The sequence below is a fragment of the Chelmon rostratus genome, chromosome 8, assembly GCF_017976325.1.
Source record: "Chelmon rostratus isolate fCheRos1 chromosome 8, fCheRos1.pri, whole genome shotgun sequence".
Classification (NCBI taxonomy): domain Eukaryota; kingdom Metazoa; phylum Chordata; class Actinopteri; order Chaetodontiformes; family Chaetodontidae; genus Chelmon; species Chelmon rostratus.
The window spans coordinates 3,579,568-3,599,855 of NC_055665.1; the positions used below are offsets into that span (position 1 = coordinate 3,579,568).

Genomic DNA, 20,288 nt, shown 5'->3' on the forward strand with positions numbered 1-20,288 from the left:
TTTTGAGCTGGATATGAGGCTCAGCATTACAGTCACACTGCCGCTGCATGGTGACAAAGTCTAACATGACAATGAGAGCCGACAATCTCTGTTTACTGGCAGCAGATGAGTGTTCATACTCATCTTATCACGGATTATTTTGAAGATTATTCCATAATTAACCCATATCAGCCTCACCCAGTCTGTGGTCAACAGAGCCTCATTTGCTTGCAGAGCGTTGACATCATCATCCTCCACCAGCTGCTGCCCAAGATGTAACAGTGACATCTGCTGGCAGATAGGAGAAGCACCATGACGAGACAAAACAGACAAGGAGAAGCATTTGAAGTGAGCATAAGTTAATGTAACTGTGTGTGTCTCTTATGAAAATTGTGATAACCATAATACACAGTGTTTTAATTCTGGAAAATGAGTCAATGATTTTGAGAACAGGTTAATAAAGTCAATCATTTATCAAGCAAAAATGTCAACCATTCTCTACTTCTAGCTTCTCAAATGTTTGAGAAATGTTTGAAATGCAAGCGTTGGCTGTACATGTTGAACGAAGACTATTCATTGCTGAGCATTATGTGATTATACATGATGTTCCCTGATAGTGTATCAAACAACTTATGAACAACTGTAATTTCAATACTTTGCTTTTCAAGAAAACATGATATAGCCTAGTATCTTCATACAAAAATGAAAAAATACAACAATTTAAGAAAAAGTTAACTAACCCTAACCCTAACTGTAAATAAAAGCAATTAATAAAATACATTTTAACCATAATACATACTCATAATGACTGACAAATAGTCAAGAGCATTTAATATTTAAATAAAGGATAAAAAAAAAACCTAGAAGGGCCACACACAGACAGTGTTTATTATTGTTTAGGCCACAAACACTCAAGAATGAGTGCATGTGAAGGACGGTCCAAAAGCACCAGCAGGGATTTGCAAATGGATAACATAAGTTATTAATGACTCAACACACAGTACAGTCTGGTGAACTGAGAATGGCTTTTTGACTGCGATGATGTCGATTCACCTCTTCATAAATCATTTACATTTTTCATGTTGCTGGTGGTTATCATGCAAACTATTAAAATTGAAAAACTATCACCAAATGAACCAAAATCATGGACTAATAGGTTAATAACAACTACATCCTTGGTTACTGTATGGGTTACTTGGGATTGTGTATTGAAACTGTGATCCAGCAGTGAATTTGTGACACCACCAAAAAATAAAAATGAAAATAATCTATTCTGAAATCACATCAGTTTGACATGAGAATACCTTGAATAACTGAATTTATAATAAAATAAAATAAAATTGACATTAAAGAAGCTGGTGTTTGACGAAATAATGTGGGTAAAGTGTATTGTTTGGTAAATAAAAATAGAAGTCAACCGCTTTCTGAAAGGCTCACCATGGCTAATTACAACCATGCAGGTTCATATCCAACAAGACACAAACCAAGAGTTCAAATTACCTAACTAACTACGTTTCCCATAAACCCACGCGACACGTATTGGGAGTTTACGTCACGTGCACGCCCAGCTTCCGGTTGGAGTGTAAATGGATACATGACACAGTTGTTTGGAGGAAAGCTATCTTTTGGAAAACTGTTAACGTCCACAAAACTGCAGACGTGGTTCTAACATCCTAACGGTTGGCAGTTCCCCGTAGAGACGGCCGCGATGGAGGCGGTCCCCCGTATGCCGATGATCTGGCTGGATCTGAAGGAGGCTGGGGAGTTCCAGTTCACCCCGGCCGTCAGGCAGGTGAGCTGGGTGGGGAATAGAGCAACAGGGCTGAGGTCGAAAGTCAACCAAACAAGGATTATGGACGACTGGATAACCGACTCAAGGAGCTAACGTTAGCCACACCTCGCGGTTAACCTTCACTGTCTGTCGGGGATAGGAGAATTTTCCAGAACGGGTTGCTAGCTTAGGTCCAGTTCTGGCAAATCTCCCTGACCACCGCCTTTTGTTTGCTAACGTTAGCCGCATGCTAGCTAATAATAAGCTAGCAGCTCAAGTCGAAGTTCGTAATTAGCCCTCGTGTAAGTGGCTAACTGCTTAGACATAGACTAAACAACTGAACGCCGTGTAGGCAGAGGTACACGCTGCTAAAATACCGAGTCTGGCTCCTCACGGCCCGGTTAGACAGCAGACATGAAAATATTAACCAGTGATCTCATTGTAGGATCCCTGTCAAAGGAAAGAAGACCTATCCAAACATCTATACTGTATTTATATTATTTCCATGTCACTCTAGAGTTACAGCCTCAGGAAAAAGTAAAAAGCAGTAACTAAGTTGCGCCTGTTACAATACCTTTCTGACCTAAATCAGTAAAAGGTGGAGTTTAGCACGTTTGCTGTTGTGCAATACAAGTAAAACTATAAAATTAACTCAATCATATAAAGTTCAGTAAACAATATCAAAAATAACACCAGAAATGAACAATGTTAAAGTCAGATAGGAAAGTAAATACAAAAAACGAGAGGGGCAGGAGGTGTGTATGCTGGATGATGAAGGTGTTTTAGATGTTATGACCCTTCACTCAGTACTTTCAGATCTCTCCTTGGCGGAAACCTTCATGTGCACGTTTGAAGTGTGCAAAGAGAAGTCTAAGTCTGATGTGATGCTTCTTGTTACACATCTTGCCATAGAACAGCTTTGTTTTTACGTTATGATGCCATAACTTCATGTATGGTGAGGACAGATATACGTGTGGTTTATTTATTTATTCGTTTATTTTTTAAGGCATGCTGATTTCTGTTGTAATTAATGTTACCTCACTAAAAAGTCTGTCTGCTATTTACAAGAAAGAAAGTGCTGGTAATCGAAATGCTTCTTCTGTCTTGTTCAGTATCATCTTTATCTAGTGACCCATTTTCCAGAACCTTCTCGATGCAGATAAAATAACAAACCTTTGCCCTCTTGGGGTAGCTTACTGTTACGTTCCTTACCGGCAAGATAGTATTGCTCAGATTATCATTGAAAACATATCTAAATTATCTGAAATTTAATCTGATTACCCATAACGATAGGCAGAATATGACATACGTGGCTTGTGGAAGTCAGGACAATGCCTGCCTGGCTTGTTGCTGTGTCACTGTGCGTCTCTCCAGAAGTCCTGTGACCTTCCTGCGCCCATGATTTCATTATAAACACAAACAAAAGCACTAGAAAAAAGAATGAGTATGTCTGCAGTGTTGTTCACCTCCTGACCTGACATTAAGTAGCTTGGTGCTTATCACAGTGGCTCATGGGGACTGAGAAAGTCTTGGCAAAGCATGATGGGAGTTTAAACTCTTGGCCCTTGCTCAGGGCTAAAGATTAGTAGCTACAATTTCAAGACAGTTGATAACATTAACTGTGATTGTGTTGTTAAGCCAAACCTTAAAAACATGTAATTCCAGTCTGGAGGGGTTTTAAAACCTGACTTTAAAAATGTGCTTTGTGTTTATCGTCTTGTTTTTTCTGTCTCGTATTCTCTAGTTCATTTTGAAGAATTATGGAGAGAATCCGGACAACTACAACGAACAGCTGAAGAAACTGGAGACGCTGCGGCAGGTGTGTGAAACATCTCCAGACACATCAGAATGATCTTCTGTCAGATTTCTGTGGCTCTAACCTTTCTGTCTTTGTATGGGTTTCCTTTAAAGCTGTTGATGAACGTAGTGAAGCGTATTTCATTGTCTAACATGAACTCCTGCTGTTTGATTAGAAAAAACACTTTAATACAACAAACAAGTGAACAAGTGAACAAGTGAAGTGTTCCTTGGTTCCAGGATCAGTTTATTCCCATGTATGACCACTAAAAGTTAAAAAAAAAAAATACAATGGGAAATATCAGAATTATTAAAATGCTCTTTGCAGCTTTAACAAAGTCTGCAGTTGATTTAGCTATGTTGAGGAAAAGTCAGGATGAGCAAAGTAGTAGTTTTACAGTTTATATAAACTGCAGCTTAGGTCACAAGGATTTCACAAAATCGTACCAAGTTTGTAGTGGCGGGTAGAAAATTAACTATGCAAAACGAATTAATATGAATATTAAACGTAATATTATTGCTATCAATGAACCAAATAATAATTCTGTAGCAGTATTAGTACTTTTTTGGGGGTAACTAAGTCAAGACTAGAGTGCAACACACAGTGGTGCGCGTAAGTCTTGATGCTGAATCCAGTGCTGCACAACCAGAGAGCCCCCTGAACCAAGATGAGTTGAGCTCATTGGTGATCAGGATGGAATTGTGTATGTTTTTTTTTTGCTTGTTTTTCCTGGGGGAAATTCTAATGAGTGCAGTGAAATGAGGCAGATGAGTGGAGTGAAATGAAACTGTGTGTGCTGTGTTTTCCACTCAGCACTGGTGTTGTGTGCCAGGTTGCACATCCAGCCCCGATCTGATGCCAGCCAGGATTCGAGTCCTAATGACACCTAAAAATCAGCTCTTTGGAAACACAATGATATGACGTATAGCTGAGTTAGGTCACAGTGTGTGTGCAGTGTGTCGTAGGTAATTCTGTGGATGCAGTGGTAAAGAACAGCTGATTAAACAGAAAAGAAACCCACTATTTGTGTCTCTTTCACAGAGTGCGGTAAATGTGACGAGGGATTTCGAGGGATGCAGCACACTGAGGAAGTATTTTGGCCAGCTGCATTACCTCCAGAGCCGAATACCCATGGGAACGGGCCAGGAGGCTGCGGTACCCATCTCATGGTAATAACATGCACTCAGAGATAAATGGAAGCAGTACAGAGTATTGAGACAGACCCGTCCTCCTCCAATCTGAACTATTGTTGGCCTGAACGCTCGAGGTCTGAAGCTAATTTTAGTGTTACACTCGCTGCAGTTTGCTCTGGATAAGAATGTCAGCTCACTGCCCTGAATCATAATGTACAGCAGTGGACAAAATAAAAGAAACATTTAATTTCTGATTTTGGTGTAGCAGATTAGAGTATATGTAAGATCTTCCTGTTTGCTTCCTCTCCCTTTGTGGGGTCAGACTGATACTGTCTGTTTCTTTGCTGATTATAACCTTGTAATGAAGTTTGTTGCACATGTTTGACAGCTTATAACTATATGTCTCATGTTGTAGCTGTATAATTTGTCAAATGTTTATATATATCATTAGGAATTATACAGTTCACAGAATCATGTCAAATGCATGTGTATACACTCAACTCCACTGTATTTTTGATTGTATACCCTCTTATAGACCCTTTTTTTTAATCTTTGTTTGTGTGCAGGACTGAAATCTTCTCTGGAAAAACAGTCACGCATGATGACATCAGCTATGAGCAAGCCTGCATCCTCTACAATCTTGGTGAGTTAAGTCATGGAGAGCAATTTATAGTCTTGTTTTAAACTAGACCATTTATAAAAACAAAAAGCAGCCAAACTTGCTAATTAGATTAAATTTACCTTTGCTGAATACTTGTAAAAGGACTGAATGATAAAGTGAGACAGATCAGACTCTAAAATTCTGTCATTTTCTGTCTCGTGGTGAGTGGTGATTCGTTCTCGTCACCTACCCAACATTTCAAAAACATAGACACAGTAATTTTGTAGTCAAACAATCTTAAAATTATCTAAAAAGTTGTATTATTATAATAATTGATTAATCTCCTGATTATTTTCTCCATTATTGGATTAATTATTTGTTCAGTCATGTAATGAACGGTGTCCCACAAAATTTGCTCGAAGTCTTGCTTTTTATTTTTTTTATCAAAGATATTCAGTTACTTCTAAAGTAAAAAAAAACAAAATAAATAAATCCTGACATTTGAGAAGCTGGAACATGCAAATGTTAAACAACTAATCAATTATCAAAGTAGCTGCTGTTTGTTGTTTCAGCTCTAGCTGCGAGGCTACATCATAGCTTTTATTTTTTAACAGTCCCCAGCTGGATTCCTGTTTCTCTGAACTGAAAAAACATAATGTTTAAAAGAGACTTCCTGCTTCCTGGAAAACTACAGACAGATGCATATCATAGTCAACCTGTGCTTGTTAGCCAGCTCTTCCTGAATGTGAAAAGCAGAGCAGAGATTTCTGGCATTTCACTTCCAAGATGCTGGAAGAGGGGAAAAGTCTGAAGAGGTCAAGACTCTAGCAGCACTTGTCATTTAAAGAACTGATAATAAGATTTTTCTTTATACTCAATACTAAGTTTTGTTGGAGTTTGACGTCTTCTGAATGTGTAAAGAATAACCTGCTAACCTCTCTGAACCTGTCTGTGCGTCCTCTGTAGGAGCCTTGCACTCCATGTTGGGAGCCATGGATAACAGGGTATCTGAAGAGGTAAGACACACACACACACACAGACACCAAACATTAACATGTCCTCACACACACACTCCCACTGACTCTCTGCTCTGCGTCCAGGGGATGAAGGTGTCATGTACACACTTCCAGTGCTCAGCGGGGGCCTTCTCCTACCTGAGAGACCACTTCAGCCACAACTTCAGCGTGGACATGAGCCACCAGATCCTTAACCTCAACATCAACCTTATGCTGGTAGGCTACACACATGCAAATACACACGTGCACAAACGCACACTCATGGAAAAATGTCTCATCAGCACGTGTCTGCTTCCCAGGGCCAGGCTCAGGAGTGTCTCCTGGAGAAGTCCATGTTGGACAACAGGAAGAGTTTTCTTGTCGCTCGCATCAGTGCTCAGGTTGGCCTCTTCACATTAAATATGAATTATATTCAATTATACCCTATCAATCAATAATTAACGTGTTCGAGGTTAATAACTGGGTGTGGTGCTGCAGGTAGTGGATTACTACAAAGAGGCCTGCAGGGCTCTGGAGAACTCAGAGACAGCGTCTATGCTGGGAAAGATTCAGAAAGACTGGAAGAAACTGGTTCAGATGAAGATCTACTACTTTGCTGCTATTGCACATGTGAGTCGAATGGAGTGTGTGAGAGTGGCTGTGTGTGTGTATGTGGTAGTTCTGTGTGTGTATAAACTTGTCTGTTTGGCATTTGATTACTCAGGCTCACAGTTTTTTTTTTCTTAACAGCTTCATATGGGAAAACAGGCCGAGGAGCAGCAGAAGTACGGAGAGCGGGTAGGAACAAATGTCACATACAGGATAAGTTTTTCCATCCACTGTCAGGCTACTGACAGTAAAACTATAATCAAATTCACTCTGCAGCTATGCTAGGGCTTAAGCACTTTAGTTCATTAAGATAAATGCTAACACCAGTATGCAAACATGCTTACAGTGAAAACATGCTAATGTTTAGCAAGTGTAATGTTTACCATGTAAAGCATCTTAGTTTTGTTGCTCTAACATTAGCTAATTAGTACAGCTGAAGTGTTGGACAACTTGCACTCACTATATACATTTTAGTGTATTTCAGCTGCTGTTGGTATATTTTATTGTTTATTGTTTTAGTATATTCTTATTGTCTAAGTATATTTTCATTTCTGGTATATTTTTATTGCTTATTGCTTTTACATATATTTTAATCTGCATGGTAGTTTATTTTATTCTAGTGTCTTTATTTTATTTAATTGTCTTTATCATCTTTCTTATTGTTTCCAACATGGGGGTTGCAATGCAAATTTCATTGACATATTATGCTCAGTGACAATAAAGACGATCTTGAAGTTTTGATCTGATGAAGGTGCTAAATGAAATTTTAGGAGATCATGCTAAAAGATGTCAGCATGATCTCAGACGGCATGTCGGACGCACTGAATTACCTTATAGACTCAAAACATTACAGTAGCGTGTTCACTTCCTCACTAACAGCATATTAGGTTACTGACACTGGCTTTTCTGAGATTTTTACCAAAACCTGTTTGACTGTCACATACACAACACAAAAATAGTTGAAATCTTAAGTGTTCAGAAGAGCTGCAGCAAAATCAGTGATTTTGGGTTCTCACAAACTTCTTTAAGTTAGTTTTACTGTTGTGGTCCGTCTGCTAAATGTCTCATTTATAAACATTTTCCATTTTTTCTTTCTTACTTGAGATTTCCAACACACTGCGTTTCTTTCTGACGCTTACTTAAATGTTCTGTTACCACCAGCTGGCGTACCTGCAGAGCTCCTTGGACAAACTCAGTGAAGCCATCAAGCTGGCCAAGGTAGACATGATGATAACACCACTTTAGAGTCACTGTAGCTTGTGTGTGTGCGTGTGCGTGTGGGCGTGCATGCATGTTCCCATTTCTTTACAAAACTAAACTCTTGTCTTGGTACAACCAGGGTCAACCTGACAGCGTGCAAGAGGCCTTGAGATTCACCATGGACGTTATCGGGGGAAAGTGAGCAACAAGTCTTGTGTCACAGTTTTGGTATTTTTATGTAGCTTCACAGGTGTCTTACTTTTGGTCAGACCCAGTAGAAATATATGTTAAAATGTTTTTCAATTTTCTTTGCAGGTTTAATTCAGCCAAAAAGGACAATGACTTCATCTATCACGAGACTGTTCCTTCTCTGGAGACTCTGGCCTCAGTCAAAGGTAACAGGAAGAAGCTTCAGTATGTTCAGTTTGCTGCATTCGCACAGTGTCTTTATCACTGTGTGCATGCAAAGCTGCATTTGCATATAGATGTATTTTGTTGGATGTGTGTATGCAGAGAGAGAGATAGAGTATGACTAGCCTGTTGTGTGTCTTTTGCTGAGTGTGCCAGTGTCGACGATGATGTCCTGATGGACTTTTACATGTACTACGTGTTATGTGACTAAAGTGATTCTGATATAGTTTTGTTTTGTTCAGTCTATATTTGCAGCCACAGTCATATCTTTGAAGCTGCAGTTAATACACAGTACTGCCAGTCAGAGCTCAAATTAGTGAGCTAATCACTTTCAAAATACTATTTGATTCAATAGATGACCAGGGAACCTGCAAATATTCACATTTTACAAGCTGAAAACAGGGTTTTTTGGTGTTTTTATTGAAAATTAAGTTGCCACTCAAATATCTGTGAAGCATAAACTGACTGAAATTGGTTGCTGACTGCTATAACAACAAACTACAGAGGCTGTTTTTTTTTTGTTTTTTTTAGTTTGATCTCTCTATCACTCTGATCTCTTCTACATAAAATCAAACGTATGTGTTACTGTGCCAGTAAAACCAGCTGCTCTGTGCCCTTCCAGGTGCCCCACTGGTGAAAGCTCTCCCAGTTAACCCCACAGACCCCAGTGTTACTGGACCAGACCTGTTCGCCAAGTTGGTGCCAATGGCTGCCCATGAAGCCTCTTCACTGTACAGGTAGACACCCTCAGTGGATGCTAAGTTCATACTAGACAGGTAAAAAGAGTGTGTTAGCGTTAATGTCGGTGGAAATGTTTCTGTCTCACCAGTGAGGAGAAGGCCAAGCTGCTGAGGGACGTCATGGTCAAGATTGAGAGCAAGAATGAAACACTAGAGTGAGTATATGAATGTGTGTGTGTGTGTGTGTGTGCGTGTGTGCGTGCATGTGCACATAAGGAAGTTTTCTGTAAAGCACAGCATTGAAATCTGTGCACATATGTGATACTGTGGATGAATTTAATTGTGATAATATTTGTAATTGGAATCTGTTTAAAAATGTCAAATTGTTTAAAGAATTTACCATCAATCATGATTTATAATAAGATCTAATGAGTTTGGTGATCTATTAGGGTCTCAGGAAATTCCTGTTTGAAGCTTTTCTGTCAGTGACCTGCTGTTAAACAAGAAATTGAATGTGAATTGTTAATTTTCCCCCTAAATTTGTTCTGTAAGGTAATCTGAGTACTTCTGACATGCTGGGTTATGGAGCTCTTACTTTAATTTGAAACAAATCGAAGTATTGTAATTATGCCATTAATTAATGATCATTTTATCAAATTTGCTTTCAAATGATGTGCTTCATAAACTGAGCATTGTCAGAAAGAACGGTTGTCTTCTAAATAAATGACACATGTAATAAGCATATGTAGTGTATTCTATAGTTAAATCCTCATGTACTAAATGTTTATATGTACTCTACCCAAACTAACTTAATCAATGTGTCCATAATCAATAAGAACAATTGGGCATCTTGCTTCAAGAATCCATAAATATTCGTATATTTTATGGCTATCCCGTACCCTGAACTTCATATTGATAATGAAAAGTAATACTAATGTACTGAAAGGAATAGATATTATACAAATTATTTTAAGAGCTTTCTGGTCCGGTCTCTCCTGCAGGCAGTTCATGGACTCTCTGGGCTTGGAGCCAGAGTCAGTGGACAACCTGGACATGTACAGCCACATCCCTCCGGTCCTGATGGAGAAGTGTGCTGCTCTCAGCGTCCGACCAGACACAGTGAAGAACCTCATCCAGTCCATGCAGGGTCAGTGACCACACACACACACACACACACACACACACACACACACACACACACACACTCAGAATGTATCATTTAGAATAATAAGCCTTATGATGTAGGCCAAGCTTATTCTACGGTTTCATTGTAAATGACCCCCTAAAACCAATTTCAAACATGGTTCATGAACACAAACTCGCTTCTCTTGCTGCCTTTTAACTGTGTCAGCGAGTGCCCTCATGTCTACACCCTGACTGTCCAGTTGTTTGCACAAACAGTTTCTTCAAAACTGTGAAAAACTCTGTCTAATTCTTGTTCTTTGTCTGTTCTTGTCTGGGACACCTTGCTGTGTGCCTCCGTGTTAACAATGCATGTCACAATCCCTACTTCTGTAGGGCTGTCGGGTGTCTTCACCGATGTGGAGTCTTCACTGAAGGAGATCAGAGATGTGCTAGAGGCAGACGAGGCTGGCGAGCGAGCCCTCCAGGAGGTCGGCGGCCCCGCTGCAGGCGAGGCGCACCCGGCGGTGCAGGCCCAGGCTCTGGCCGAGATCCGCAGGGACCTGGAGAAGTACATGGAGGCCCATGAGAAGGCCAGTTTCACTAACACGGAGCTTCACCGGGCCATGAATCTGCACATCAGCAACCTTCGTCTGCTGGGGGGGCCGCTGGAAAGTCTGAAAGAAGCCCTGCCCCGGCCCCAGCTCAGCGAGGGTGAGTGTGTGTGTTTATATTGGCTTAAATTAGCTGCATGAACATTTGATGAAAGTCAGTTTGACAGGTTTTGATATTATTTGATATTATTATTAAGGCGGAACCTACAGATCATTTTCATTATTGATTAACCTGCTTCTTTTCTCTATTCATTCATCAGTTATATATTTTGTAATGGTATTCAATTAGCTGTTGCATGGGAGAAAGAATAGCAAGAAATCAATGCAAATGAGAAGCTGGAACTAGATCAAGTTTGGCATTTTAACCAAAACAGTCAGGAATCAAAAGTTCTTACTTTTCTGCAAATTAACGAATAGATTAATTTCACATAGTTTCATCTTTAATGTATTGTTCAGGAGCTGTGAAGGAGGTGTCAGATATTGTCCCGCCTCATTGTGTTGAGGTGGGAACAATATGTAGTTCATCTGATGAATGTATACAATTTGCTAAAAGATGAATGTAAGTGAGTAAAAGTGAGCAAATATTGTTAAAGGAAGACAAGCAAGCATCAATAAAATGGCTTTGAAAATAAACAGCTGTGTCAGTCACACTGAATTCTATCTTATAATGTTGTTATGAATTGTGAATGTAACCCTCTGTGTGTGTGTATATGTATGCAGAGGAAGTAGCAGGGCTGCAGTGCATGAAGCGGATCCTTGGGAAAGTGCAGGAAATGAGGGAACAAAGAAGCTCTTTGGAGAAACAGCTCCGCGACCTAATCCAGCAGGACGACATCACCTCCACCCTCGTAACCACAGAGAGGGCGGACATGAAGGTATGTGGCTGCACGTGTTTCCCTTGTGGCTGAAGTGTAGTACAGAATCTCAGAAGCATTTTTAAAGCTAACTTGTGTCCTTCCAGCATATATTTGAGGAGCAGCTGAAGAAATACGAGCAGGTGAAGGTGTACATCGACCAGAACCTGGCAGCTCAGGAGAACATCCTGAAGGCCCTGACCGAGGCCAACGTCCAGTACGCCTCAGTTCGCAAGAGCCTGAGCCAGACTGAGCAGCAGTGGAACAGCACCGTCCAGGGACTGGTGGGCTCATATGAGGCCTACGAAGACCTGATAAAGAAGTCACAGGAGGGGAAGGAGTTCTACGAAGACCTGGAGGCCAAAGCGTCACGTCTGCTGGAGAGAGCAAAAACCCTTTGTCAGACTCGAGCGGAGGAGAGGAAGCCCACCCTGGAAAAGTAAGGCAGACACTGAAACAATAATGTTTTAATAAGAGGAGTGAGACTTCTGAATGTTTTGAAATCTAAAAGACAAGGAATGTGTATTTTGAGTTCCTGTGGATTGCTGTGACACTAAAGCTCTAAGCTTTGGCTCCTCGCGTTTTTTTAGCCTCCACTAAATTTGGACCTTCTACCGTAACTAATCTCTAGCTGGAGCTGTGAATTCTTTAGAAATTGTTTTCCTGATATCGGCTTTGTCACAAAGTCGAAACGTCGAAATACATTCCGGATACACAAAGCAGTTTAATGAAAAATGTGGCCAAAGAGACATTTTTTTTTCTCTAAACCTCCTTCTGCCAATGGTAACAACTTTATTTAAATCCCTGATTTTCATGTTATTCTTGTGCTCTCTGTTGTTTGTCTCCTCTTCAGAGAGACCCAGAAGAAGCCCCCAGCGCGGCCCACAGCAGCAAAGCCCACCTTGAAGCCAAAGGCGTCGGATGTCGACTCTGCCTGCTCAAGCCTAGAGGACCCAGAGTTGGCCCAGCTTAGTGCAGCCATCTTGGCCTTGGGGGGTGATCTGCCTGAGGAGCTCCGTAGCCTTCCCCCTGACATTCCTTCCTTTCCCACCACTGCAGCCCGTCTGCCCGGTCCCGAAGCCTTTGTCCCGCCGACTGCTAACCTGGGTGGCAGCAGCTCCCTGCCTTGGCCTAGTGCTCCAGCTGCTGGCCTTCCTCGCTTCCCTGCCAACCTGCCGCCTCCAGAGCTCCTGGCACGGATAGCTCAGTTTCCTACTTCTGGGGTTCTAGCAGCACAGGGACCTCTGCCAAGGGGACCCCTCCCTCAGATGACTCCACAGATCCCTCCACAATTGCCAAACCAGGCACCTGTGTCAGGTTATAGGCCACCCCCTCCTCAAGCCCCACAACCTGGACCTGTTGCTCCTGTCCCAATCCGGCCCTCAACCACCACTGTGGATAGCATCCAGGCCCCTATCCCTAGCTATGCCCCTACACCACACCACCCTGTCCAACCTGCAGCCTCAGCTGGCTACGCTGTGCCCCCACAGATGGGGGCCTACCCCCACTTTATGCCCCAACCAGGAATGCCCATTCATGGCCCAGCCCAAACTCCGGCACCCCAGCCACAGCAGCAGAAGCAGCCTCAGCAGTACCCTCAGCCCACCGGGCAACCACTGCCTCAGGGATACCAGCCTGGACCAAGAGCTATTCCTGGCCCTCACCCTCCTTTCCAGACCCAGCAAGCCTACCCACATGGATATATGCCCCCCCAGCCTGGTGTTCCTCCCCAGTACCAGCAGGCATTCCCAGGTCAGCTGCAGCCACATCAACAAAATGGCTATCAGCCCCGGCCTCAGATGCCCCAAGGCTACCAGACTCCACAGGGCTATGTACCCCAGCAGCACCCTCAGATGATGCCAGGCCAGTCCATGCCAAGGCCACCTCAGGGCCAGATGCCCCCACAAACTGTACATCCGCAAATACCCTCAACCTCTCAGCCAGCACCTCCTGCATCTCAACCCTATCTCCCCCGTCCCAACCAACAGATGCCCCCTGGACTCCCTCACCAACACATGTTGCCACAGCAACAGATCTCAATGCCCCCTAACTCCCAACAGATCCCACCCCACCCACACATGCAGATGCCAAGTGGCCCCAGAGCACAAATGCCCCCTACAAGTCAGCCAATGCCTCCAGTCTCTCAGAACTACATGCCCCCCTCAAACCAGCCCATTCACCCGACCCTGTGCCCACAGATGCCTCCTGCCTCACAACCTCATATGGTCCCTGGTCCTCAGGTCCACCTGCCAAGGGGCCCTATGCCACAGATGCCCCCCAGTGCACTACCCCCACAACATCACCCTCACCCTGGGCAGCCTCCTATACCAAACATGCCCCAGCAGCCCATGCGGATGCCCAGCCAACCCCAGGCTCAGCCCCCTCATTCTGGTGGAGTGTGTTACCCTGGAGGGGCTCCAATGATGCCTCAGCAGCCCCTGGCACCACAACCTGCAGCTCCCCAACAACCTCAGGCTCCTCTTCCCATGAGCCATCCTCAGCCCTCCACTATGTACCCTTCAGCTCCAGCAGCAAATGTACCTGCAAGTGCCCCACAGCAACCCACTGCCATGGGCCCACACGGTCCACACGTTCCCCCCGCTCAGCACATGATCCAGCCCTCTCCTGGAGGTCCTTCAGTGGTCCAACCACCAAACACTGTCCCTCCTTCCCCTTCGCCTTCCCCTTCCCCATCTCCCTCTCCAGCTCCTACCTCTTTGGGTCTGAACTCCCAGCAGAGACCCACACCAGCCCCCACCCCTGGAGGCACAGTTCCACCCAATCTTCCCTCTCCCTCCGCCGTTTCTCCCTCCACGTCGCTGTTTGAGCGCCAGAACTCCAGCACAGATGACCTCCTCTCTTCGAGCCCTGAGAGCCAACCTGGAGGCACCAAGGCCCCCACCAATGTCCTCCAACCCACCAAAGCTGACCCACAGGATGGTGAACGTAGAAAGAAGAGCTCCCAGGGAGTTCTCCTGATCCAGGGTGACCCATATCAAGCACCAGAGCGTGTCGCCCGTCTTCACGGTGAACTGGAACGTTATAGAGGCCAGGTGGATTCCCTGGAGCACCCGTCAGAGAGTGAGGGTGGCCTGTCGGTGCTGGATGCCCGCTGGAAAGAGCTGCAGGACCAGCAGGAGAAGGATGCCCGCCAACTGTCTATTGCTATCGCCCGCTGCTACACCATGAAGAACCGTCACCAGGATGTCATGCCCTATGACCTCAACCGCGTGGTGCTGCAATCAGGCAAAGATGACTACATCAACGCCAGCTACGTGGAAGACTTGTCGCCATACTGCCCACGCCTTATTGCCACTCAGGCTCCACTCACCGGCACAGCGGCAGACTTTTGGCTGATGGTGTATGAGCAGAAGGTGTCGATGATAGTCATGCTGGTTTCAGAGCAGGAGCTGGAAAAGGTACAGTTTAGTTTTCTCTGTGATTAATATGGAAGTGATTAAAAAACATGAAACAGAACAGAAACTTCAGATGGATTTATAGACACATTTTTTAGCCTTTTTATTCATTTTTAAGGAAAGTTAACAATTTGGTGTTTTCTTTTCTTTCACTTATGGGATTAGTCTCAATCTCTTTCATTAGTCGCTGTTCTGGAAATTTAGTCATTTAACATCTTCATCATGAGATGGAGTTCGCCCAGTCATCATAGGATTGCAGATAGTTGAGCTCTGAGAGGACTTTTCATGATTTGAGGGTCAAGGTTTGAAGGTCATTTAGTGGCTGTTGTGGAGCTTTTAATCATATCACATGATCAGTGATTCATGTACTTATTGCTGTAGTGAAATTAATACTGTTACCAATAATTAGGATTATAGAGACTGACATTGATGTTTTAAATTCTTCCAGGACGGGATTAGTTTCTTTCTGGAAACATCTCCTGCAGATACAGACCGTACATGTCCTGTTCTGTTCTCGCCTTCTGTGTTTCTAACGTTGCCTTCTCGATCTGTCTCAGGGAAAGGTTGTGCGCTACTTCCCAACGGAGCGCGGCCAGCAGCTCTCTCAGGGACCAATCACACTCAGCCTGACCACGCAGAAGACAACACCCACACATGTGGAGCGCATGATCAGCCTTCAGTACCGCGACCAAAGCCTGAAGCGCACCGTCGTCCATCTCCAGTTCACCTCCTGGCCGGAGCTGTGAGTACCGTCTTAAAAACAGAAAGAGTTTCTGTAGAAAATGCACGCTGATCATGTATAGTTAGGTATTGGGATTTATTCTAACCTTTACTAAAACAGATAAGCTCATTTAAATGCGTTTCAGTCATCATTTCTTCACATTTCTCATTAGGGGTCTTCCTGACAGCAAGAGCAGCCTGCTGCGGTTCATCCAGGAGGTTCATGGACACTACCTCCACCAGAGGCCCTTACACACACCTGTCGTGGTACACTGCAGGTGAGTGTGTGTGTCGTGGTGCGTTGAAATCTCTCACTGTGTATATTTAAGATGAGGCCACACTTCAAAGCCGCTGGCTGGTGACCAGCTGCAATTTAGGCTCCTTCTCTGGTGTCAAAATCCAGCGACTGGTGAAGTCAGGGATTTATGTTTAAATTTCTATCCTTATATCATAAATGGCGGGAGCGTCGGGTTTACAGATGAATGTTTTCTGCACAGATTAGAGAATCCTGAAGGGCTCTTGCATGTTCATGCGTGTACGTTTTTGTTAGTTTGACATGTCCAAGTGAAAGAGAAGAAATTGTCTCACGATGCAAATCGCAGCTTACATGTTACAGATATCATCATCTGTGGCAGGCTCAAAAGTAAGGTGCAGGGACCCAAAGTGGTCATTAAGAAGATGATAAGGGCCCCTCAGCACTGTGATTCAAAGTCTGGTTTAGGACAAGTCACAAGTTTTTGGCAAACAACATAAGGTCTGCCACACAATCAGAACTACACATACACAAATATGAACTTATGAATAAAATTTGTTTTGAATACGGTTGTATAAAAGATTTCATCCTAAATAACGTGAAAATAAAAAACATAAAATTTGTGATGTTTTCCTGCTTAATTAATGATTTTGATGACTGCAGATAAAGAAATCTTTAGTCCGTCAGTTTCTTGACCCACAGTCATTTTAACTCCATCTGTCTCAGCTCGGGTGTGGGACGCACCGGCGCCTTCTGTCTGCTGTATGCTGCACTGCAGGAGCTGGAGGCAGGAAACGGGATCCCAGACCTTCCACTGCTGGTGAAGAAGATGAGACAACAGAGGAAGAACATGCTGCAGGAGAAGGTCAGACGCATAGAAATCTGAAGTTCTGTTGATATTTGATGCAGATTGCTGCAGTAGGCAGGACTGTACAGGCGGCAGAGACAGGTTGTTCATTACACTTTGAGGACGTCATTAGCCAAATGTAATTCATAGTGACATGAAGCGCTCGTTGGACCTAAATTCCCTCCTGTGGCTGATCAGAGGATCGCTCAATGAGGTACTCACTCACTGCTGCTTTTAAATTTCCAATTTAGCACTTCTGTACGCTTACAAGGTAAAATCCTTGTGAAAACTTCCTGACTATACAGATTCCCACATGATAAGAATAGCAATTTTGATGTCCTGGATAACCGTTAATAAGGTGACTGCAGCGTCTATTGTAGCTCCACTGATTTGTGCTGAGGATAGAGGTGCACTGTCACAGATAAATCCTGCACAGCACAGCACAGCTTTAAAAACTGACTGTAAGTGAGGTGAAGACACAAATTTACATTACAAATGGAGTGCAATATGAACTGAACCAGGAGCTGTTGCAACAGTGTAGTCACTCGACTCAAGGGTGATGAGATTTGCAGACATTTGAAGCTTTATGTTTGATATTCTGCTGTATGTGTCTCCAGCTCCACCTGAAGTTCTGCTATGAGGCCGTGTTGAAGCACGCTGAGCAGGTCCTTCAGCGGCACGGCATCACTACCGCCACCTGCAGCAAGAACACCAACTCTGCAGCCACAAAGGTTTGAACTCTGCTCAGGTTTACTAGATGGTGGGATGGGTAAAGTGGCTTTGGGTTTGTGCGATGCAGCAGCCTCTGCACCCAGTAGATGTGACCAGCTTTCAGTACGTAGTTTCAAAGCTGAGCTGAAATTGTAGTTTCAGACCTTAATAGACCCTCAGTATCCCATAATTCATCACACACCTGCTCTTTTTTCAGGTGAAGTTTTTGAACGTTGTTTTGAGTTTGACATGAATTTATGTCAGTGTGGTGAATTTGTAACATGTTGTAGGTCGATGAAAAATCCAATAATGGAAAATAGTTTGTTCTTATCAGCAGCCTGAACATGTTAATCACAGGTAAATGGATGTTATATGAAAACATTGCAATTACCATTAATCCTACTAATTAAAGGGTTGCAACTAACAGTTACTTTCATGATCAATTGATTGGCAGATTATTGTCCCTTTGGTTTGATTCATTCTTTTGTCCATGAAATGTAAGAAAATGGTTTAGAAAATGGCCATGGGGGCGTGCTGGAGTCTAAAACCCAAAGATATTATTTCATCCATTTACAAAGAGCCAAAAACCATTTGCTGGTGCCAGATTCTTAAATGGAAGTATTGTATTTTATGTCTTTGTGAAAGTATCTCTGAACTCAGACTTTTTTCTCAGTGGACATTTTGACTAGTCATAGTAGGAAAAGTGCACAAGTAACGATTAACATGAATGATTTTAAATCATTTGACAGCAACATCTCTCTGTACAGACACTGTCACTGTTACTCTGCACAGTTGTTTACTGAACAAATGCTTCCGATGAAAACTGTTCTGTGAGAAACGGTGGTTTCACTTGTGAGGTTTTACTGTTGAAAGTCATTTTTAATCCTGTTAAAAACCAGATAAAACCTGTCAGAGTGTCTGCTATGAGAAAGAATAGAACAGCTGTTCCTCTAGTGTAGTCTGTCAATGTCATTCCCTGGTAGCTCCCTGGTAGTCTCTTTCGTCATTTTCACTTGAGTTTTAATGTTGTATTTGCTCACATTTTGCACACCTGATTGCTCCAAAGGAATTCTACGAGTTCTGGTCAGACGAGGTACTCAGTTCACTCTCAGTAGAGCTGTCACAGCAGCAGTAGTTAAAGCACTCCTTTCTCTTCTCTCCTCAACATTTCCCTCTTTTTCTCTCTGCAGCCTTACTCGAGACAGGAGTCCCAGCAGGATATTGTCCTCGGTGGTGACATGCCCATCAGCTCCATCCAAGCCACCATCGCCAAGCTCAGCATCCGGCCGCCCAGCGCCATGGACCCAGCCATGGAGGCCGCCTTCGGCCTGGAGGAGCAGGTCGGCTCTATCCTGCCCGACCTCGACTCGCTGGCTGATGTCCAGGCGCTCCAGTACCCCTGCCCCCCTGCAGATCCCCAGCCCCCCTCCTCCTTCAGCCCACCTCTCACCTCCCCTACCCACTCTCCACCACCACCCAACGGCCTGGATGCTGTCTCCCCCTGCACGCCACCAGCAGACGTCAGCCAGCACGTCCCCGAGGCGACGCCCAGCGTCAGCCCGCCTCCTGCTTCCTCCGCTCCGGCTCCTTCCTCCCTGGAGCTGCTGGCCACACTGACGCCAGAGGCCTTCTCCATGGAGGGAGGGGGTAAGGGGAAGCAGCGGGTGACCAAGCAGAGCTTCTTGCAGCCAACGGAGGGTCAGGGTCTCCACGGGACTCGAGGGGAGGAAGGTGACGATCCGCTCAGTAGCCTGGACCCCCTCTGGAGCCTCAACAAGCACTGAGATGCATCCACAGATCGCTGCCTTTCTCTCACTGTATCACCAGGTGTCAGCGAAGGCCTGTAGCTCTTTCTAATCCTGCTTTTAGAAAACACACTGAATCCTGAGTGTGGGACATTTTAGCGGTGTTGATTACCAAGACGTGCCTGGTGGCAGACGGTAGGGGTTCAGTTTTGAAGTTCTGTGTATTTCCACTGGTGTAGGGGTGTGATACCTGAAACACGTCCTTCTCTTTCCATCCCTGGCGTCATCTGGGACCAGATCACTATGCACTCGTCTGTAGTCCTTTTATTCCTTCTGTTGCTCTTTGCTGCTTTTTTTTTTATGTTTGTGATGGATGGATGTTCTGCACTTACAGCACCAGATCTGGGCCCCCACCCCAAAAAAAAAAAAACCCAGCATGCACTCCACTTTCATGCACCCCCACCCTTCACAAGTGATCACCAAGGTGTTATGGTGTTGGGCTGCTCCCTTCTGTGCTGGTCTGGTCTGAGATCATTTCAATGACTGGAAAAATGGATGCATGGACTTGCAGGCAGGCCAGAGGAGCTGGGTGGAGCTATTTGAAAGACACAAAACCCCTCAACTCAATCAGTGCATCTAGATCAGTTGTCATGGTAACACAAAGCAGCATACAAATCAGCACGTCTTAACAAGTCGATTATTTTTCTTCATCTGTAACACTGTAAATATCTTAAATAAAATTAGACTATTCCAAAAGTCCTTCTGGAAAACAAACACATCACTAATCGTTCATTATTGTAAAAATATAAAATAAATCCAGTAGACCTGT

The 20,288-nt window shown here is 43.8% G+C and overlaps 1 protein-coding gene across 1 annotated transcript; it reads left to right on the forward strand.

Annotated features, from left to right (window-relative positions):
- The first annotated feature begins 1,567 nt into the window (after window positions 1–1,567).
- ptpn23a (protein tyrosine phosphatase, non-receptor type 23, a) lies at window positions 1,568–20,288 on the forward strand. The gene is made up of 24 exons (XM_041943447.1): window positions 1,568–1,771; window positions 3,495–3,569; window positions 4,590–4,717; window positions 5,248–5,324; window positions 6,249–6,298; window positions 6,383–6,514; window positions 6,598–6,678; window positions 6,776–6,907; window positions 7,028–7,075; window positions 8,048–8,104; window positions 8,226–8,284; window positions 8,402–8,481; window positions 9,120–9,234; window positions 9,327–9,392; window positions 10,179–10,324; window positions 10,696–11,013; window positions 11,634–11,788; window positions 11,875–12,206; window positions 12,621–15,186; window positions 15,741–15,925; window positions 16,077–16,181; window positions 16,883–17,021; window positions 17,621–17,734; window positions 18,905–20,288. Exons 1-24 carry the CDS (start codon window positions 1,688–1,690, stop codon window positions 19,496–19,498), a joined length of 5,838 nt encoding a protein of 1,945 aa, XP_041799381.1. The 5' UTR covers window positions 1,568–1,687; the 3' UTR covers window positions 19,499–20,288.